The sequence below is a fragment of the Symphalangus syndactylus genome, chromosome 5, assembly GCF_028878055.3.
Source record: "Symphalangus syndactylus isolate Jambi chromosome 5, NHGRI_mSymSyn1-v2.1_pri, whole genome shotgun sequence".
Taxonomy (NCBI): Eukaryota; Metazoa; Chordata; class Mammalia; order Primates; family Hylobatidae; genus Symphalangus; species Symphalangus syndactylus.
This window is the reverse complement of record NC_072427.2, coordinates 28,726,785-28,749,595: the sequence shown is the minus strand read 5'-3', so window position 1 is coordinate 28,749,595 and position 22,811 is coordinate 28,726,785. Positions and strand designations below refer to the sequence as shown.

Sequence of the window (22,811 nt, the reverse complement as noted above, 5' to 3'; positions counted from 1 at the left end):
ACCCAGGAAGCCTGCAGGTGACTGCTATCAGGGGGCGATCTCACACAGCAAACCTGCAGCCTTCTGAGGTCTGGGAAAAGCAGAATGCCTTCGCTTTCTCTTTGGGGCCTGATTTAGATTACACAGGGAATAAAGAGAAATATAATCCACGTCAGCGGGGGATGAGGACCCAGAGTGCAGAAGGCACACAGGCTGAAAGCCATCATTTCCTGTGTTATAGACAGGGCACCTACCCTGGGGGGACAAGACATAACCATGTCTGCAACCAAACCCTCCCCAGCATGTCAGTGTGGAAGAGTCGCCAAAAGGACAAGCATTTGTCTGTTTTTTAGTGTGTATTAAAATGAATTTATTTACACAGTAACATGATGCCACAGAGTACACAGCAAAGTACCACAGCAAACCAAAGGGGGGCGCCACTGGTGGCAGAGGGGACCTTTCAATGATAGATTTATACAACTTTACAATATGTAAGTAGAGGGGTGAAGCTCCGGAAAGAGCAAAAACAAGATTTTCAAATATAGAGTGTGGGCAGGGCCAGAGAGACTTAAAGAGAGATTGGAATGAGGACTGTCATGATTCAAATCACCAAGTAGAATGAAATCTTGCTTCTGTATTTGCCTCATGCCAAAATGCCCTGCATATCCTCAACAGAAAATCCCAACCCAGTGTGTTCATACATCACACTCTTTAGTTCTAACTGGTAAAGGAAGGGATAACCAAGTAGTATTTGGAGGAAGTTCCTGAAGCAGTGTGGTTTAACCTTTCAAAAATGAACCCTATGTCTGGTCCAACATTCAAGTTATCGTGAGTGCGGACACACACATACTATCCACACACTAACGGGCAAAGTGGGTTTTCTGTACTACAACAACATTCGTAGCAAAATATATGACTCTGTAATTCTGCTAGGTTAAAAAATTTCCGACCTCTTTTGATTCCCTGAAACTTTCTTGATTTAAAAAACAAAACAAAACAAAACCATGGGGGTGGATGGGACACGTCAAGATAAAAAGCTGGAATAAACCCGGAGACTTTCTGGAGTGGGAAACATGTAATGGGATGTTGGGAATGCAGGCCCTTGCAGCCCACCTAGGTGGGGGAAGCTTCTAGCAGTGGGTGATGCAAAAATCTATTCTAATTTTAAACAGTTGCAGGGAGGGGGTGTTTAACAGCTGTATAGCACCTTGTACATTCTGGGCACTTATAGATATTAAATGATGGTGATGATGAATAGTAAACAACTCTGTAGGAAGGTTTATAAAAACGATTACAATTTATTAGGAAATTTCCCAAGAGTTCTTTAAACAAACCTATTAAAACTACCATATCTCTTTAAAAAAATCTTCCGCTCTCAGTATTATATGGATATGATGTTCTCAAGCTGAGGTTTGGGCAATAGCCACAGTCATGTCAAGAGGACATGGAAGAGTTCCTTCTCCTTAAATACTGAGGAACTTTTTATTTGCCAGGGCTTTCTTCATCTTCATCATCATCATCTTCTAATACACAAAATGGACTTCTTTTTAAAAAGGTGCTTTTCTGAGGATGGATTTATCAGCTAAATGCCTACACATGGAATGTATGTGAACTCCCCTCCCATGGCATCTCGCACAGCTCACCCTCATCATCTTAGAAGCATCAGGATAAAAAGGCTTGATTTCTTTGGTATAATCTCTCCCAGGATCTTGCACCGTAACTCTTCTGGCTTCCCTTATGGCACCGTTTTTGGTCCATGGAATCCCCACTTTCGGCACTGCTGTAAGCACGGACAGCTGGACTTCAGTGCGCACTTCAGCAAGAGCAGCACTTGGATTTGTCTCGGCACAGCACTTTCGGCCTTTGAGAATATGAGCTTCAATGAGGTAAAACTAATAACCTGGTTTTGTGGGCAGCCATCCTGTTCACTCATTAGGCTGGAGCAGAATTTTCAATCCTTATCAACTAGTGAGGCGAATGAAAAACATGCCAGGGTTGGCCCAGCAAGTCCAGTTTGTCTCACTCCTCTCCAAGAATGTTCATACTACATTTACACATCTAGAATCATTTGAAATATAGTGTAGTATCCTAAATCCATCTCTATTTCTGGGACTAGCCTGTACTTTTTCAGATCACTGCTGGTAAAATCTAGAAGAAAATCCTAATTGCAGTGAAATCTAGTGAAAATCCTAATTCCAGCAAAACCAAATGTCAGGTTACTTCCCAGAACCAAAGTATTCATAACTCAAAATTGAGATGCTTAGTAGGACCCAAAGATCTTTCCTGGAAACTTTTTTTTGAGACGAAGTCTCACTCTTATCTCCCAGGCTGGAGTGTGATGGCGTGATCTTGGCTCACTGCAACCTCTGTCTCCTGGGTTCAAGCGATTCTCTTGCCTCAGCCTCCCGAGTAGCTGAGATTACAGGTGCCTGCCACCATGCCTGGCTAATTTTTGTATTTTTAGTAGAGACAGGGTTTCACCATGTTGGCCAGGCTGGTCTCAAACTCCTGACCTCAGGTGATCTGCCCACCTTGGCCTCCTAAAGTGTTGGGATTACAGGCGTGAGCCACCGCGCCCGGCCTGGGAACTTTATACTACTAGAAACTTTTAAGATATAATTTTTGGTAGTTTTACTCCCAGAAATGTCATTAATATTTCTAGAGCTTTAGATCTCTTGGCTTAGACTTTCCCATGTTTACAAACTTATTCTGAGTTTGGAAGCAAAACTGACCCCCACTTAATCTGACAATGGGATGCTACTCCAACTGTTAAAATCCTAACGAGTATGTTTTACTTCTAGCTCCTCAACAGCAGCAGGGTAGGTAGGATGAGTGCCTGTGCCCTCATCCCAACCCATACCTCACCCAGTTCATCTTCTGAGGGCAAATCTTGAAACTCATTGCCATATTCCTGGCTTCCAGTTCTAGCTCAGCCTAGGGGTTGGTGATTCTTATGTTGTCATTCCACAGGTTACAGTGACTTTTTCTCATCCTGCTGTTATTCTTCACGAATTGGCTTCTAGGCAACCCAGTAGTGTACATATACCAAAAGGGCTCACCTCAGCCAGCACAGGAGGCTTCTTGAAGTTCTAGTCCTCTTTATGAAACATCCACTGAATTGCTTCCAAGACTAGGTTACCACTCTAACAAGGCACTCTGCTATACATTCAGTCTTGCTCTTGGCTACTTTAGCCACTGTTGTGTTTCTCTAGCACCCAAGTGTCACAGAGATTGTTCATGCTCATGTGGCTTAAGGAAAAGTTCCAATAGGAGCTTAATTGTTCAAACTCTCAATATAAATGGAAAACTCTATAGTATAGACTTCAATAGAAAACAATTTCCAATCAATATTGAAGGCAATAACTTCCTGTTACTTGAGAAAACGTAAAGTGCTATACTAGTCACAATTCAAACATATATATATATATATATATATAAAATGTGTGTGTATGTGTCTACAGAGGGTAGGATTTCTTTCCAGTTGATGAACAAATTCAAAGTTCCTACCACAATTAAAATGAAAAATATTTGTGATAATGTTAAACTGACTGAATTTCATTTTTTTTTGGAAAAATATTCTGAAGACCAACTCATGTAGTACTTTTTGCCTAGAAATATAGTTTCTTTCTCTATTCTGCTCTAACCTGTAACACCCTCTTCCCTCTCTATCTCACATTCTTTGGCCATCACCCAGAGAAAAATTAATCTAGCCACCTGTCTCTGGTAAGCCTGAGGCTTTTCTCTGGCTAGTTCGCATTCATCTTTTGCCCTTAACAAATCTGAATATAAAAACAGTACTAAAAACATCTGATGTGAAGAGGTGCTTGGTTTACCAGTGCTGTAAGATAATGGTAGTGGAGGTGTCCATGCTTATTATACCATAGAGTTAAAGAGAAGACTGGATCCAAATCATAACAGACAAAGAGAAAGAAAAAAAAGATATGTAGAGACATAACAAATAGAGGGACCAGGAAACATTCTGCATTAAATATGTAACCTCATTAAATAGTCAACATTCAAATTTACATGGGCAAGGCACCACGAACGTGACATTGAGAAGGTATATCTCAATATGCAAGCCATTGCAAGATGGGAGATGGGGGAGGTTAAGGGAATGTGCTGGCTGACATGGTCAGTGGTCTGTGTGCTGCCACTTCAGTGCATAATCAGGCAAGGAATTATGTGCACATGGTCTATGCTAAGATGAACCAAACACCAACCTTCAAGGCAAGGCGCGGCCATGCCACAGGACACCAAGAGCGGACTGCTGGCCTGCAGCAGCATGCCCACTCCATGGCCATTCCTAGGAGCAGAGCCCTGCACTCTGGCTAGACGAGGCAAGACTCTTTGTGGGCTAACCAGCCTTCTTTCCTGTGAGTCCTATATTGCTGGCCAGGGGATAAGGACATTCTCCAAATAGAGCCTCACATAGTCCAATCACTTAAAAAAATAATAAGAGCACAATAAAATACATTATTTTCCTTTCCTGATCCTCTTTGATATACATGAATCACATGAAAGGCTGTTAAAAATGTTAAAAGTTTAGAAATTTCCAAGGCCACTAATGTGCTATGTAAGTAATACTGCACAATCAGTCTTGGCTTTAAGGAAACTCTGCACTGGTAGATGAGGGGCCTCAGGGCTCACTCACTCACTAGGCACAGAGAACATGTCTGTCAACCCTGCCACAGGTTGCTTCTCTAGAGGCCTGGCCTCCGCTTCCAGCATGCGTGTGCACGCACACATGGGCACACAAGTGTACACACACATTGTTCGAGTGACTCTTGGGATTTCAAGGTCCAAGTAAACACATACTCACAGTTTTGAATAAAACAAGCACAGGTGCACACGTGTATACACACACACACACATACACACACACACACACCCCAGTGGAAGGAACGCTCATCTCTTAGCGCAAATATGTGCCCAGGGAAGAAGGGGGAAGGTTTCTGTAGACTCGCTTCAGGTGAAGTTGCAACATAAACACTGTAATATACAGCTAAAACAAATACATACAAAAATTGCACATATATCCATAGAAGGGGAGCACAGGCTGCACACACAGTGAACAGCTCTCAATCATCCACCTCAGCAATCAGAATTCCTGTGAGCTGTCCTCCAGAGCCATTTTAGAGAGAGTAAGAAGGAGCAATGAGCCACTTACACTGGGAGGCAGTCTCTCTAGAAGAGGTCAACATTCTAAGGAGGTCAGCAGTCTCATCGGTGGCCTTCTTCCTCTCCCCTGCCTACGGCTATCCCAACAGCCCACCTCACTGTGCCCTCTAAAGGAGATCTTAGAGCTCCACTGACAGCTATTTCATTCAGGGCAATTGTTTACAGCATTTGGTAAACTAGTTAACACTGGCTACTGATAGAAGGGAGCTGGCCAATTACTGCTCGGGGAAAACTGCAAATGCTGACAGTTCTGACAGTAATCAAAGGGTACTTTAAACTCTGTTCCCTGATGGCCCCTAGAGAATTGCACATGCAAGAAAATCATCTCCTCATGCCTTGCCAGCTATTTATAAGCTCTGAACTGCACTCCACCCTGCTGAGGCACTGGTGACACCACCTTGGGTCAGCTCTCTAATGGGACACAAGTGGCTGATAAATCCAAACTTCACTGGCAAGTGGGGACAGAGTGGAGAATCAGGCAGTGGCAGCAGAGGGGAGACTATTAGGGCTGTCCTCCATGCAGTGCACATACTTACAGATAATGGCAATGAAAATGGGTCTATGACCCAAGGATGGGATCTCTCCTTTTCTTTCTACTCTCTCCTGGAACAAAGGATATAGTCCCTGGTAACCAAAACTGGGCCGATGCTAAGGATGGCAGTTCTGCCTAGTAAGTCAGTTGTTGACACCTTAAAGGAAGAGTCTGTTGCCAGAGTCTACTGGGTCATGGTAGAGACTGGTTAAGTCTGTCTACTGCTAGTGAGAATACTTGGTGCTAAAAAGATAGGTGATATCCAGAATTATGGAGGAAATGGACACAGCTCACTGGCTCACTGAGTTCATACCAAAGAAGCTGTCCCTTCAAGAATATGGATTTTCATTTTTACCTGCATTTATGGGACTATTAGGATAGAACGTGTTTCAAGGGAAGGCAACCGCAAGTTACTGCATCTGAATTTCTGTAAAGTTAAGACAGACTCAGCTTCTCATTCAATCTGGGGCAGTGGATAACCTTTCTGAATGCACCCACTTGTTCATGGACAGGGATAGAGGTTTGTCTTTCTTCTTTCCTTGAATTTGGAGTGAGCACTAGGAAGGGGAAGTGCATGGGTGACACGAAGAAGGTGAAGATGTGGTAAAAGCATCATCCAGGTACACATTAACGGTGCTGCAGAATTTTCACAATACAACTGAGGGAGTCTGTAGTGGCAAAAGCCAAATACTGAGCGCAAAGCCAGTCCTCAAGGCTGATCCCACCTTCCCTGTCCAGGGACTTCTCAGCAAACTTGATCATGAGCAGTGTTCGCTTGATGTCTAGCCAGTTTTGGAGCAGGGTGTTCCTCTGTACTAGGCTAGGGCAGGCAGTGAAAGTCTGGAGGAGATCTTCGCGGGGGCCCCAGAGCAGACACTGGAGGATGCCTTTGGCGTCTGAAATGAGGATCCGCTCAGAAGGGTTGGGATTCAGGAGGCAGCTGGCCAGCTGCTGCAGACCCCGGGAGTAGGGGGAGCGGAATGGGATGCGAGGCAGGTCTGCTCGTGTGTATTCCCTCTCCTTCAGCTCTGGGTTCTCATCAAAGGGGTTGGGTAGGTGCAGCATCTCATAGATGAGGATGCCTGTCTGGAACTCATCACACTTTTTATATTGGGTAGCTGTTATGATCTCTGGGGCAAGGCGAGACTGGTCCCGGAGGATCTCGGGGTCCAGCAGATGGCTCTTCTGCTTGGCCTGAGAGAAGTTGCTCACGATAAGCCTAGTGGGATAAGATGAGGTGGGGCTGAGCTCTGCAGGCCAAGAGCCTTGGGCAGTCCCCCCAGGCTGGTAGTGGACAAGTAGCAGGTTCTCCAGGCGTAGATCGCAGTGAGTGACATGGTAGGGTTTGAGGTGCTCAAGACCAGAGCATAGCTGTAAAAGCAGCAGACACACCTGCCTCTCATACAAATCAGGGCTTTTCCCATGCTGGGCCAGAGAGTCTCGCACAAAATCAGCCACAGTAAGACATGGAACCTCCCTGGTGATGACCACAACATGGCTCCTCTGCTTCTTGCTCATGACTCCCTGATTCTCTTTCTGGGATGATGCTGCTTCAGAACAGGGCTTTGGGTTTTTCCCATCCGTTTCTCCTTTGGATTCTTCTTCAGTCTCTTCCATGCCATCCTCATCCTTTTCAGGGTCATCTGGATCCTCCCAGGGAAGCAGACGGTTAGGGACTTCAGCAAGGAAATGACCACAGTCCTGCTGAATGTTAAAATGGACAGCCAGACTCTGCCGGACAGCCAAGCTGTGATAATACTGCTGAGATTCTTTAGCTTTGCTCTTACAGATCTGAAAGATAATAAAACAATTTAAAACTCACACTCTCATAACCAGGTTTACGATATATCAGGGAGGATTAACTGGAAGGTGACTGGTTAGGGACAAATAATCATATAGTAAAGTTGTTAGCAAGGCTTGCCCCATGTTAAGTGACAATAATAATGGTGGTAACCATTTCTCATGGTTGTCTACACGCCAGGCTGTGGTGAGCACTTTATGTGTACCATTTTTAGTACTCACATTAACCTTTCAAAGTAGATTGAGAATCTAAGAATTTAAAAAAGAAAAAAAGCCCAGGGTTATGTGTGCAAACCTAAGTTTGTTTAATGCCAAAGCCTGCTCTTTCCACTATAACCTTGCACCTCATCAGAACAACAATGACAAAATAATTTTTTACTTACTTCTGTAGAGGTTTGTAGCTCAGACTGATACAGCAGGCCAATGGACTCATAATGGAGACCAAAATACCTTATTTAATCACCCATCACCCTTTGTGTCAACATCTCACAGGTCAGGAGAGTGATATAACATTGGCCAGGTAAACTGTGGGTTTTCCTAACTTTTCAATGAATGTCATTGTGATGGTCACAACACTGGCACTCATAGTTCACTGGTAGGGTTGAGAGAGTCACTGGTCTGATCTAATCAGAACAAAACCAACATTTCAATGGTGGTTTTCTGAGTTTTATGCTTTCTCTTAACAGGCCTCATTTAATACCCACTATTGAGGCAATAAGACCTTTCATAAAGAACTTTATTAAGTGGTTATGGATCAAGGAAGAATTTTTTGATCAAAAAAAGTTAGCCAAGAGTTCTACATACTGTGACGATTGTATTTCTACTCTTAAGGGGTTATCGAAGCAAAAAGTAAGTAAAACCACCCCCAAATGGGTTATCCTCATGCTATAGAGAGGCTGACGTGGAAGACTCAGTTTCTAATACTAGTTCATGGATCATAATAGTCTGGTCTGGAGTCTGCTCCACAGCCCTGTTAACTGAGGGTCATTCTCTGCTCTCCCTCCTCAGCAGAGGCACACTGCCACATGTTACAAATATCAAAGGCTCCCAGCAACATGCACTCTCTGTAGTGTTTACACTGCTTGTTTATTACAATAATACAGAAAAGCAAAATTTAAAAAAGCAATTTCTAGTCATTTTTATTTAAAAAGAAAAATGTATACATTCTTAGGAAGATTCAGATAGGACCCAGTTCTGAGAAGCAGCACATTCTGATTTCCACTCAAATAGATTAAAAAAAAAAAACATCAAAGGCAAGGGAGTCTCAACGGAGAAAAGCATCTCTCTCTCTCTCTCTCTCTCTCTCTCTTATTCTCTAGTTTATCATATTTATTACAGTTAAAGAGGCTTGATATCAGTGACCAGTGCCATGGAAATCAATCAATCTATCTATCTATCTATCTATCTATCTATCTATCTATCTATCTATCTATCTATCTATACCTGAGCACGAGCTCCTTCAAGTCTTCTACTACCTATCTAATTCAGTTTGAGGATATACTAAGTATTTCTTTTTTAAGCAAACTTCTGGTCTTGAACAGATGTCCCCAGCCTGAGTTCAAGTTCAAACATATATCTTTCAGAAAATATTATCTCTGGAAAGCTCTCGAAGTCTTAGTATATGCAGTATAATATATAATCCTATATATTCATCAATCATAACATTTGTTATTTTTATAACTGCACTGTTGGCAATATTTCACATTTAAGTGTTACCAGGTATTTAAAAATTCTATACTAGTCATTGTTTAGTTGTATAGGAGTTGGATCCAGCACATGGCACCATTAACCCCATTGCCAGTTAAATTTGCTCAATATTACCTTGTCTTCTGGAATGAAAGCTCAAGGGTCTCAATTCTTCATACCACTAAATTTAGCTGAATCAGATTGGATGGTTAAACTCTAGCTATTACATTATAAAAAAGGACACTCTCCAAGGGCTTGGGAGGCCTGGGATTTAGCTTTGCTACTAGCTGTATAACCTTGGGCATTTCACTAATTTCTCTGGGTCTCAGTCTCCCTATTAAAGGAGACAATATGAAGAACACTGAAATCTACTTCACAGGGCAGTTGTGAGGATTAATTGGGATCAAGTATATAGAGTACATCTGTAAACTACAAAGTTGTACAAATGCAACACTGATAATGACTAAAGCAGTTAACAACTTGCAAATGTCAAACTAATGCAATCTTAGAGAATCCTAATTTTTTGAAACAATGAGCAAAACAGAAAAATAGATCTTTATTTTGAGTCCCGCCAGCCACCTGCCACAGCAGTGAGGCTCTCTGACCACAAGTTTGATAGAGGACAGACAAAAAGAAACTGCTAACATTCAATACCTCCAAGCCAGGGTCAGCCCTGACAAACAAGTTAACACCAGCAGTATGTTAGAATCCAAGAGAGGGCAACCTAAAGCTATGAGAGACAATTGTTTGGCCAAGTCTAGTTTTAACTATGTCAAGTCAGGCTGAAAAAAAAAATTGTGACCTTGTAGTTTAACATTAGAAGCAGAGAAGGTATTCTAATTGTGACTAGTATTTTAATTGTGATATTCTAATTATATCTAGACATTCACACAGACACACACATTTTTATAAGGTCCTCCAGAGCTTTGTGAGTAGACAAGAGTGTGGATACTACAATAAGAGTTTATGTTTAGCTTCACAGATCTACTTGAGATAAAGGATCAAAGTGATTTATGAAGAAGAAATGATAAATTGTTCCACGATTTTGGATGCTCTAAAGGAAAATGGTCTCCCTAGATAGCCAACCTGAGTGGGCAGCACTTTCTTATCTCTTCATTTTATAATACATAGACAGGTTGAAGAATAGTGAGACACTCTAGCTTTAAGAGCAAAGGCAAAAGGGAGAAGACTAGAGTGTAAAAGAGGAGGGAAAAAGAGTGATTTTACTTGGTTCATAACCCTGAAAACAGTTATAACCCAAACACAGACCAATGGAGATTTCCATAATAGGATTTTGCTTGATGGGTATCTCATAAATCTTTATTATGGAGCCTGCAATGATGTTAATTTAGGTAGGAGTATTATATTATTCTAGGTACCACATTGTAGCCATTTTTCAAATATTAATAACTCCTTTAGTTAAAAAAAAAACTTCAAAATGACCTCACTTCAGATAATAAATTTCTAGTTCAAAAGTTATTTCAGAAAACAAACCAATTTTTCAGAACAAATGGATAGGGTTCTTCCTGTCAAATTTTTTCCTTCTGCCCTTACCCAGTATTTTCTCTACCAGGGATTAATGTAACTTCTTCTTGGCTCTCATTATCTTTCTTGAAAAGAATTCACATTCCTTCTTTATAAAGAGTAGCTGGCATCTCAAGAGTAGCAGGAGGAATCTCAAGAAAGATTCTACTTGTTCATGCCAGCTATTCTTTAATCTATAAATGATTACTTCAGGACTCCTCCTAGGACCCCCAAAATTTAAAAATAGGAATAAAAATAAACTAGAACTGGAATGGTCCCACATCTTCATTAAACATTCCCTTTTCTAATAGAGGAAAAATCACCTCATATTTGCCTTGGCTATGTTTGGGAAAATCTACTTAAAATGCTGTGAATTTGGCAGATTCTGTGCTGTCTATATTTTCTGAAAGGCAAGAAAAAATGCTATGAGAGCCTGAGCCACAGTGACACTAGAGGGAGCTGCAATATCAACATCCAGGAGTCATTTACTTATAAACTGTGCAGCAGGAGAACAAAACCAGGCTGCTGAAGGCTGAATATTCTTGTAAAATACACCACAGGGCCTCTTTCTGGATAAGTTTTTGTTTCTATGATGGTGGCAATACCAAATGCGTGCCAAGGGAACTCCTCGTGTGAAGAGCACAGACAGGAAGAGAAGCCCATCCTGGGCACAGGAACCCTCGCCCACTTGCCAGCTCACAGGAAATGCCCGCTTGAGCTATTCTCCAAAGGATTCAGAGGAACATCAAAAGGGCCAGCCAGCCAGCTGGTATATACATATGCACCAACATGAATAACCTACAGTTGCAAAAACAGAGGCTTGAAGGGAAACTGGGTGCTTGTCTGGGTTAATAAAGATCAGTGAGGACAGAGAAGGGAAAAATATTAATTCATTATCAATTGATCATTCGAACAAGTATCTCATGGCTCCTGAGCACTTCCCATCTGTAAAACACAGCATCCTGAAGCATTCTGACCAGATTCCTAAATACAGGGAGTGGAGACCCTTTAACCACTGATAAATTATCTGTTGGAAAACTGGGGGAGAGGGGAAACAACATATTGTCTTCTAGAATCATAGCCAAATTACCCTCTCCTGAGACCTTCTCAGACTCGGGTCAAAGAACTCAACATTTACAATCTTAGCAGGGAAACAGAGCTTGAAAATGGTTCCTCATGCACAACCTGAAAAGTTTAATTCCAAACATACATTTCGGTTCAGGGGCTCATTTTCCATGTTGCTCATGACAACTGCCCTGCATACCTTTGAGGCAAATTTGTCATTAAAAAGCATTTATGTTTGTAATAACTTCAACCTAGACAGCTAACTTCTAAAAACTAGACCGCAGGGGCTTTGACTGTAAAGTCCCATTAAAAATAGCTGGGGAGAAGATAGTGCTGTTTAACACTACTGAACCTTTCAGAATGATCACAAAGCCTGGGACCTGTGAGAGGACATACCTCCTGATGCTCTCTCAACAACATATACTCTGTTTAAGGCAACTAAGTCAGAGGGATGGGGGAAAGGTGGACCTGTGCAAAACTGGATGATATGACTATGGAATTAATCTGTCGTTGAATGGCATGGTGTTACCCATTCTTCTTCATTGATCCTTTTTCCCAAAGGTTCCCTAAAGTGCTGGTATTTGGAGTGCCTGCTCTCCATTCTAGTTTTTCATTGACAAGCTCTCTTCAGCAAGCTTGCTCATGGCTTCAACCATGTCATATACACTACTGACTTCCGTATCTACATTTGTAACACACACTTGTCTTTGGGCTTTAGGCTCATCTATACAATGACCTACTTGATTTCTTCCCATATATGTCCTAACCCATAGATTACTTAAAGTCAACATAACCAAACCTGAACTCTTCGTCCCACCAAACTCACTGCTTTCCCAGTACTCCCTCTCCTGATGAATGGCTTTGTTACCTGGATGAAAAACCAAATTTACTTTGGATTTCTCCTGCATCTTCACTCCCTATGGCTAATTAATTACCAACTCTTATTGATTTTTCTTCTAAATAACTTTCAAATTATCCTGTTTTCTCCATCTCTATTGCTACCTTCATCACTTGCCTGGACAACCACAAAAGCTTTCCAACTGATCTGCCTGCCTCTAATGTGATCCCCTCAAATACATCTTCCACATGGCTACAGAGCCATTAAAAAACAACAGCTGGTATTTCCTCCTTATTTAAATTTCCTAGCGGCTCGGCTTTATCCTCATAGGAGAAAGTCCTGGCCTTGCCTCCCTTTCCAGTCCTACTTCCCACCTGTGTTCCATTTGCTCTTACTATATTGAGCTATCTGCAGCCAGCCACCCACTCTACCCTCCAGGTGCTCCCTCAGTTTGGGGCTCCTTGTCACCCCTCATCTGTCTGAGGGATTCCTACTTCTTTTAAAGCCCTTCTCAGGCATTATTTTTATCAGAGAGAGGAAGTGCTAAATACCCTAAACCCCCTTTCTGTGTTACTTCTATATCTTGTACATATCTCTATTATTGCAGTTATCACATTTTTTATCTTTAAAAAATTTTTTTTATAATTTTTTTTCAATTTTATTTTAGATTCAGGGGGTACATGTGCAGGTTTATTACCTGGGTATATCTCATGATGCTGTGGTTTGAGGTACAACTGATCCCATCACCCAGGTACTGAACACAGTACCCAACAGTTTTTCAACCCTTGCCCCCTTTCTTCCCTCCTCTGACATTTGTTTGTCTATCTTACAAGCAGATACTTGTATCTTTAGGGCCTAGCACAGAGCAAGGCACGTAGTACTTGCTCCACATGTCTGTAAAAGATTCTGAGAAAAGGCAATATCTGATCCAGTGCTGCCATAGGGCTTATTTACTCGGAACAGGTAGAATATATGAACAGCTTTTATGAAACAGATAAAAGTTGGCAAGGTGACGGGGTGGGGGCAATGGCAGAAAAATCTGAATAATAAACACTCATGAATGACCTGACTACACAAATGAGTGAAATCTGATCAGTGAGGGCTGTCTGTTGAGTCCAGGCTGCCCTGGGGGCTTGCTGATTTTGTACTGCACAAAACTATACAAAACAACATGGCTTTTTGTCATTCGATTCAATTTTCTCTCCTTTGCCCCAAAGTAAGCAATAATAACAAAATATAAGACTCTTCAAAAATATTCTACATTAGCTCTGATTTTTCCATTATGGGCCCAGTATGCCTTCAGCCTACCTCCAGTTTATCAGCAGGGAATCTCATTTCCATCTCACTCTATGCATTTTATAGTGCCTCAGTGAACCTTAAGTGAGATGGATGCTATAGGGAATGAATTGTGGAGGGACAAAAATGAGAAACATTAAAGATCACACACATTACACCATCTGTGCCATTTTGTCACATCACACAAAAGTACAACTGCAAATGGGAGTGAGCATAGAATGAAACCCTGCAACTTCTAAATTGATATCCAGTATTTGGTATAACCCCACTCTAAGAATACAGGCTGATCAGTGATTGACCTCAATTCCTTGATCTGCCTAGGAGGAGTATTGCTATACTTGCTGCTACAGAGCTAAGACCCACACACACTCAATGCTGTTACAACTATATTCAAAATAGATTAAGTGTTTAATATATAAAATGCTGTATGGGCCCAAAGTACTCAGGACTCCATGTTGTAGGAATCTGCTATGAGAACTGTTGGGTAGGCCAGGTAATTTACAGCTTGAATTGCTGCAAAAATGTTCACATGCCCAAGAAAGTGATTTTGGATCCTAGAAGAGAAATTCAAGAAGGCAACTATGTAAGATTTCATCATTTTATTTGTGACTTGTACTCATCAAAGCTTTTCACTCTCCCACTCAGCATGTGTGTCCAATGAAAATAACTCGTGTTCCTGAGCCAGTAATTTAGGCTGACAGAAGGATGCCCAGGATATTCACACTAGAGAAACTGAGGCAGAGAGTAGTCCAATAACCAGCGCAGGGCCCACATTAGGAATTCAATTAACTTGAATTCCAACTTGTGATTCTCAACTATATCCTCTCACCTCATTAATTAAAGCCATGCTCCCTTTTCCTACCAGACAACTCATTTTGATTCCAGGTTTACACAAACATCCAAAACCTCTCCTTCCTAAATCAATTCCCAGTTGAGACTCAGGCGCTTCTGTATGCACTGAGCCTGAAACAAAATGGACACCAAACTAGGATGGCCATGAGTATGTGTAGTTGGCTGCTGATCAACCACTTTCTGTAAAGTTTCACTGTTAAAAATATTTATTTTGAATTATGAAAGTGGAAGTGGTTTCCCCTCTAGTTTTTTCCTCACCACTAAGCCAGTAATTAATTGCCTGTATATATAGTCGTACTAGTTGTAAATTTCTACCAATCATCGTTGTTCCTGTAATGCTTTTTCGTTTAGTATCTTGTTTTGTCAGCATTCACCCAAATGAGATAAACGGAGACTCTGGAGTCAAAAATGCGGTAAAAGATGCTGGTCTCCACAGTTCACCTCTACATTATTACAAGCTTTTAACAAGATTCTGGCATAGCTGGAAGAAAGGAAGCAGCCCCACTTTTGTAACAGGGAAGTGTACATCTTTACTGAGTTTTGGGTGCTCTATCCTTGAGAACAAAGACTGGGACTACTTTAAAGATACCTACTATCCCAATTATGGAACTGTTGGAAAAGAACTCAAAAATTTGTACTTTTTGCTTATGTGAAATTTTTAGCACCCTCTTCAAAGTAACTGCATCCAAATTTCCTCTGTGGTCTCACATGGTAGTACTTTTTATAAAATGATCTCATAAGTGCAATGAAAAAACAGTATCTCAGTGATACTGAGCCATAATTTTGCCAACTGTCCATCCTGATTCTAAGCAAAAGGCTGTCATTTTTCCATTAAGAAGCAACACTGAGACACAGCAAGTTCAGTTTACTGCCTCAGGCATGCAATAATAGGAGAGGTTCTACCTAGGAGTCAGGAGGTAGCCTGCCACAAAGCTGGTGTGCCCATGGAGAAGTGATTGTTCCTCTCTGGCCTTAGTTTCCCACTGTGTAGAATGGCGAAGGCCCTTCTAAAATTGGCTTTAGTCTACTATGAGGATATGAGGGATTAGTCTACTACGGATTTAGATATGAGGATTTAGTCTACTATGAGGATATGAGGATTATGTGCTTGGTTATTGCCTACCCAGATTCTTTGAAAGGGAAAAAGCAAGGTAGATTTTTATTTAGAGAACAGGGAAGTTAAGTTCAGACTTAAGTTTATGTTAAGTTTTACTTTGAGAGCAGGAATATTTAAGTTAACGGCTGGAGGCCAGCTAATATATAGCCCACAGAGACAGACAACGCAATCTGCTGGGTGGTGGCTCACCAAATGGGGAAGAGAGGGTAAAAGAAGGTATGGACGAGATGGAAAATGGGAGTTGAAAATTGAATATTGTTTGGAAATCAATTTGGCTCTTCTTTCACCAAAACATTTATTTAAAAAGTAGGCTGTGCTCACTGCCTCCACAGCTTCCTCTTCCTATTCGCTCTTTAACCACTGTGTCTGGCATTCACCCCAATTATTACCAACATTGCATTTTCTTGAGGCTTACAAGACATTAAATTCTTGCCTTCTTCTGAGTCTTCATTCTGCACAAGCCCTCTGCAACCTTGGACTCTCTGGCCTGTAGGGCCCTGCCTTTTGCTACAGATTTTCCAATTGCTCCTGCTTTGGGTCACTTAGATGTATGGGCCTTTTCCCGCTTTGCACTCTTCCGTTACAATCTCATGTAGTCCCACAGTTTCAACTAAATCAAGTCTATGACCACATTTCTAGGCTTGAGCTCTCTTCTGAGTACCAAACCCGTATTTTTACCTGGATCCTGGGGTTCTCTCAACTTGGCTGCCCTATGGGCATATCCCATTGAGATCTCATCTTTCTGGCTTTTCTGATTCATATTTCAACCAATGGCATCACCATTCTCTTGGAGGTTGTTCTACCTTGAAATTTTAGCATCACTGCCCTAATCCCATACTCACCAGACATGGTCTACTGCCTTCCTCAGCTCTGCCCCTTCTTTTCCTTTGCCTTACATCAGGTCTCATTTTACCTGGACTACTGCAATAGCATAATGACTGGCTTCCTTGCTTCCAGTCCTTCTGACCTCTCTTACCATGGTTGTCATCCAAAATTTTATGTTATTTCTGTTTAAAAATACTTAGTGGCTTCCCACAAAACACAAAATAAAGTCTAACCTCTTAAGCACATCACTCAAATCTCTAAATATGTTCTCTAATCCCTCCGTAGCCTAATTTTCCACTATTCTCTCAATGTACTGCATTTACCACAAAGAATAGCAAAGTGGATACAAACGGCCCTTTCTTATTGGCCCCAAGATAAGTGTTAATAACTTATTTCATTCATTAATCTTCATTTATCTTTACATCTCTGCATACCACTCTGAAATTTCATTATAATCTGTTTTAAGAGCTATTATTTATGCCTTTGTCTTTCTCACTGGAATATAAGCTTCTTGAGGGCAAGGCTTTTGTTTCATTCATATGTATTTCTGTAAACTACAACAAATATCACAATGTTTTATACAGTAAACATTTTTTGAAGGGTAAAGAAATACTTACTGAGTGCCAACTATGTACGTGATATTATAATAGATGCTAAGGATATAAGAATTAATAAGCCATGGTCCCCGCCATGGAAAAGGTCAGGTATAATAGTGGGGAGAGGGGAGAGGAAGCATGTTTTTGTTTAATTATACAACTGTCTCATGATAATGCAATGATTAAGAAATCCAGTAGGTATAGCGTGCAACATGTGCTTAGAAAATTAAAGAAGAAAATTCAGAGCTGGATTCTTTAAGAACACATAGGAGCTTTCTAAGTATGTGAAAAGGAAGGAATAACCAACTTTTACTAAATGCTTAACTTTGTGCCAAATGATGCTCTCAGCACTGTGTGTGTGTATGTGTGTGTGTGTATGTGTGTGTGTGTATATATATCACTATATACATATTAACTTCTGTGATTTTTTACAATGGTTTTAAGAAGACCTGAAGTATTTTTTCCATTTTACAGATAAAGACACTGGAAATAGAAAAGGCAAGTAATAGCCAAGGTAACAGCTAATATGTAGCTAAAGCACAGATTTAAACCCAGGTATGTCTGACTTAAAAGCCTAAATTCTTAGCCACTTTGTTAACAGTCCTCACATTTTGTACATAGGAACGAACCACTTGGGGTACTTGCTACAAATGCAGTTTCCAAGGCCTTACTGCCAGCCATTCTCATTCTGTAGGAAATGAGATTTTTAATGAGGATCCCTCAGGTGATTCTGAAATAGGTCACAGCAGAGCACAACGCAGAAGTTCTTTATTGTATTATACTGCCTCCCAGGAGACGAGCAGTCCAGATAGAGGAACGAGAGTGTGCAAAAGCTGAGTAGCATTAAACAGGTGCTGTTTATAATTGGTACTAGAGGATGGGACTACAGAGATGAATAACTAAGGATACCTGTTTTCAATAAACTTAGTGTTAAATGGTCCAAAATCTCTGATTCTTGTTTTTTTAATTGAAAAGACATTAGGACATCGTTTTTTAAGTAATCAAAAAGGATAACTGTTACCACCTTAACATAGGAATTATTTGAGTATTACCATTTTGTAGGTCAATTTTCTTAAAGTTATGATCATGTTATTGGTATTCTGCTACTTTCATGTGACATTTAAAAAATGTTTTTCATAATTTTACATAGTCTTCATAATTACTGCTTTTAGTAGCTACAAACATTCCATTGGACTTATGTGCCATAATTTATTATATTGGTTCCTTAATATAAGGTACCTAGTTTGTTTCCAATTTTTGGAAGTATTTAAATTCTTGAAGCTGTCTGTAGCTTTCTCTCAAAATTTTAAGGAAAAACAAAGATGTTTACATCTCTGAAGTAACGAGAAAGAATATCTAAGTGCAGAACCTATCTAAATATGCTCAAGCCAAAGCCTAACATTAAGAAAGAATAACAGTGAGTGATCTATAAAATGTTGAGCAGCAATTTTCCATTATTGTTAATAACAATAATGCATTATTTTATATGTACTTTACAGTTTATAAAAGCAGTTTCCCTACATAAACACATGTACTATAACAATCATCTGAGGTAAGTAGGGCAGTTAATATACACTGATGTGAAAACCAAGAGAGGCGCATGACTTGCACAAAAATATACAGTGATATCTTCAGAACTTGGACCCAGGTCAGCTGACTCCAAAGCTCTTTATTCAGTGCTGTGATGCCTCTTCATTTAAGACCAATACAAATAATAAAGCTAATCATGTTGAATGAAGATTAGAATAAATATGAAAGAGGAAAACCTTCAAATCCAGGAAAAGTCCTGAGTTAAAACCACTTACTTTATAACAAAGACAAACATGACACCTGCTATGGACAGAATTGTCTCTCTTCCCAACCTCTTCATATGTTGAAGCCCTAGCCTACAATGTTACTGTATTTTGGAGACAGGGCTAACAAGGAGGTAATTAATTAAAAGAGATCATAAGAGTGGGGCCATGATGTGACAGGATTAGTGTCCTTCTAAGAATAGACACCCGGGCGTGCTTGCACATGCTTCTTGTGTTCTCTCTCGCTCTCTCTCTCTCTCTCCCTGTCATGTAAGGGCACAGTGAGAAGGAGGCTATCTGTAAGCCAGGAAGGGAGCCCTCACTAGAAGCCAAATCAGCTAGAACCTTGATCTTGGGTCTTCCAGCCTCCATAACTGTGAGAAAATAAATTTATCCTTTTCAGTCTATGGTATTTTGTTATGGCAGCCTGAGTAGAATGAGATTTTGATACTGAGAAATGGGGTGCTGTTGTAAAAATACTTTAAAAGGTAGAAGCAGCTTTGGAATTGGGTAGAGGCTAGAAGAGTTTTGAGATGCATGTGAGAAAAAGTCCAGATAACCATGAACAGACAGTTGCTAGAAATACGGATGCTAGGGGCGATTCTGATGAGGTTTCTGATAGTAACAAGGAACGTTATTGGAAACTGGAGGAAAGGGAATCCTTGTCATAAAGTGGCAAAGAACTTAGAAGGACTGTGTTTTGTAGAAGACAAAACTTGCAAGACATGAAATTGAGATTTCTAAGCAAAGTGAAGGAGTGGCTTGGTTCCTCCTGACTGCTTATAGTAAAATGTGAAAGGAGAGAGATGAGTTGAAAAAGGAATTGTTGAGCAAAAAGAAACCAGAACGTGAAGACTTGGAAAATTTGCAGTCTATCCATACTGTGAAAACGGTGAGGCCGGGCGTGGTGGCTCATGCCTGTAATCCCAGTACTTTGGGAGGCTGAGGCGGGTGGATCACTTGAGGTCAGGAGATCGAGACCGGCCTGGCTAACATGGTGAAATGCTGTCTCTACTAAAAATACAAAAATCAGCGGGTGTGGTGGCGGATGCCTGTAATACTAGCTACTTGGGAGGCTGAGGCAGGAGAATCACTTGAACCCGGGAGGTGGAGGCTGCAGTGAACCGAGATCGTGTCACGGCACTCCAGCCAGGGTGACAGAGTGAGACTCCATCTCAAAAAAAAAAAAAAAAAAAAAAAAATGTGAAAGCTTGTTCTAAGAGAATACCAAGGGTGTGGCTAAACAACTATTTGATAAAGAGAAGATAGATATGACTTATGGACTTAACCAGCCATCTCAGCACAAGTCAGGGATAATAATGGCATTATACCAGCAAAGACACTGCCAGTTTGAATTAAAAGGGACAAAGTGGGACAAAATAAAGGAAGGCTACTGAACTTGGATTCTACAGGACTAGCCCAGAGAGCTATTTGGCTGCAAACATGTACTATTCTTCAAGGAAAGGGAAGAATGATCCTGAAAGTGATACAGAAACATCAGGGCTGCTTTTCCCACCAAAGGACCAGCAAGCAAGGCTGTTCCATCCTCAGTTTCAAAGGGTGAAGCTGCCTTTTGAGATCTGGTAGGCTAGGATAACCATGACCAGTGCCTCAGTATTGGGCCACTATGCGGAGCCATGGTGGTGATGCTGCCACCCCAGTGGGTTTGCAGGGGAGAGTATCAAACCAAAGAGGATGATTCTTGGGCCGAAGATTTAATAGAACTTGACTTGCCAGGTTTTGGAATTGCTCGGGATTTATCACTCCTTCCTTCCTTCTGATTTCTTTCTCTTGGAATGGGAATGTCTATCCTATGCCTGTTCACAGTTGTATTTTGTAAGCATGTAACTTGTGGTTTCACAGGTTCACAACTGGAGAGCCTCAGGACAAATCATACCTTGAATCTCACCCATATCCGATTTAGATGATATTTAGATGAGACTTTGGACTTTAGACTTTAGAGTTGATGCTGTCATAAATAAGACTTTTGGAGCTGTTTGGATGTGTTCTGCATGCTATAAGGACAGATATTCTGAGGCAGGATGGGTTAGAGGTAGAGTGCTATGGGCTAAATTATGTGTTCCCCACCACCAATTCGTATGCTGAATCCTGAACCCCCAATGTGAGACAGTACCTACAAAGAGGTAATTAAGGCTAAATGAGGTCATAAGCATAGGGCCCTGATACAATAGAACTGGTGTCCTTATAAGAGATACCAGTGCATAGCCTCTCCCTTGCACTCTCTTCCTTCCTCTTTCCCTCACTCCTTGCCATGTGAGGACACAGAGAGAAGGTGGCTGTCTGTAAACCAGGAAGAAAGCCCTCCCCAGAAAGCAAATAAGCTGGAACCATGATCTTGAATTTTTTAGCCTCCAGAAATAGGGAAAATAAATTTCTGTTGTTTAAGTGATATAGAATATGGTGTGTTGTCATGCAACTTGAGCAAACTAAAATAACATACAGTTAGTACTCTATGACTGCAGTGGATTTGGTATTGAAGGAGGAGGGGTGGTATCCTTTGGCTTTCAAATTGCTAAATTCTACCATTGATTTTTTTTTTTTTTTTTTTTTTTTGAGACGTTGTTCCACTCTGCTGCCCAGGCTGGAGTGCAGTGCCTCAGCTTACTGCAACCTCCACCTCCTGGGTTCAAGCAATTCTCATGCCTCAGCCTCCCGAGTAACTGGGATTACAGTTGCCTGCCACAATGACTGGCTATTTTTTTTTTTTTTTTGTATTTTTAGCAGAGATGGGGTTTTGCCATGTTGGCCAGGCTGGTCTCCATCTCCTGATCTCAGGTGATCCGCCTGCCTCAGCCTCCCAAACTGTTGAGATTACAGGCGTGAGCCACCACGCCCAGTCTACCATTGACTTTTTGTTTGCAACATTTTAAAGAACTTTTAGTCTCTTCAAGAGACAGTTACACCCATTAGACTCTTCTAAATTCCCTTAGTATGGGAAGGGAATTTAAGAAGATAAACAGAAAAAGTTGTTTGTGTGGGCCAACTGTTAGTGTCTTTTGCTTATCTCTGCAAAGGCAGGGTTCACAGAGCCCTAATAGTACAATCAATTGGGCACTTCTGGAAATACCACAGGGTCTTAAAAGAGACATTTATATTTAGCATTTAGTGTAAAATATCCTTTTCCAAACCTGCCAACAACTCCTAGTATATAACCACTTGCCAACTGTTCTTTAGAGATTGGTTTTACATCATTATAAACAAAGAAATCAACACCAGACCACTGATTTGGGAAAGAGACAAGATTGCACGGCAATAACACATAAAGTTAGTCAAGCCCTACTTCTCAATTGTTTTGAAAGAACAGATAGTTCAATGTCCCTTTCTGAAACAGGTACTCATCCTGCATTGGTGATTTTGCAGCAATAAGGGCCCAAGATAGATAAGGCACCATAACCTCAATTTATATAACAGCTCTTAAGTGCTATAATCTCAAAATGCCTTTTTAAACTCAATAGTAATGTATTAACTTGAATCCAGATCCCCCTCCTTACAGTTTACCCCTCAGTTTAATTTAAAAAATGTGGGCTGGAGCACAGGGTTACTCTGCCAGTGACATCAGACAGTCAACTGGTGTAGATACTGTAACTGCAGAGGGTAGCTAGTTGTAGGTCTGTTTCAAACATACATTCTGTCTTGATAGACAGGTAAGGCCAATAGTTTACCTTATCCATTAATTTGCTAAGATACCATCTGGTCTTTCTAAGCCAAA

General features: G+C 40.9%; 1 protein-coding gene across 26 annotated transcripts in view; it reads right to left on the bottom strand.

Moving 5' to 3' along the window:
- Nucleotides 1-316: 316 nt before the first annotated feature.
- Nucleotides 317-22,811, bottom strand: part of PEAK1 (pseudopodium enriched atypical kinase 1) — a 293,590-nt gene continuing 271,095 nt past the window's right edge. For all 26 annotated transcript variants that reach the window (XM_063638673.1, XM_063638670.1, XM_063638674.1 and 23 more), the window contains one exon: nucleotides 317-7,480. In XM_063638673.1, coding sequence (XP_063494743.1) covers nucleotides 6,317-7,480 — 1,164 coding nt within the window. In that variant the 3' untranslated portion in view covers nucleotides 317-6,316. The remainder of the gene's footprint in view (nucleotides 7,481-22,811) is intronic.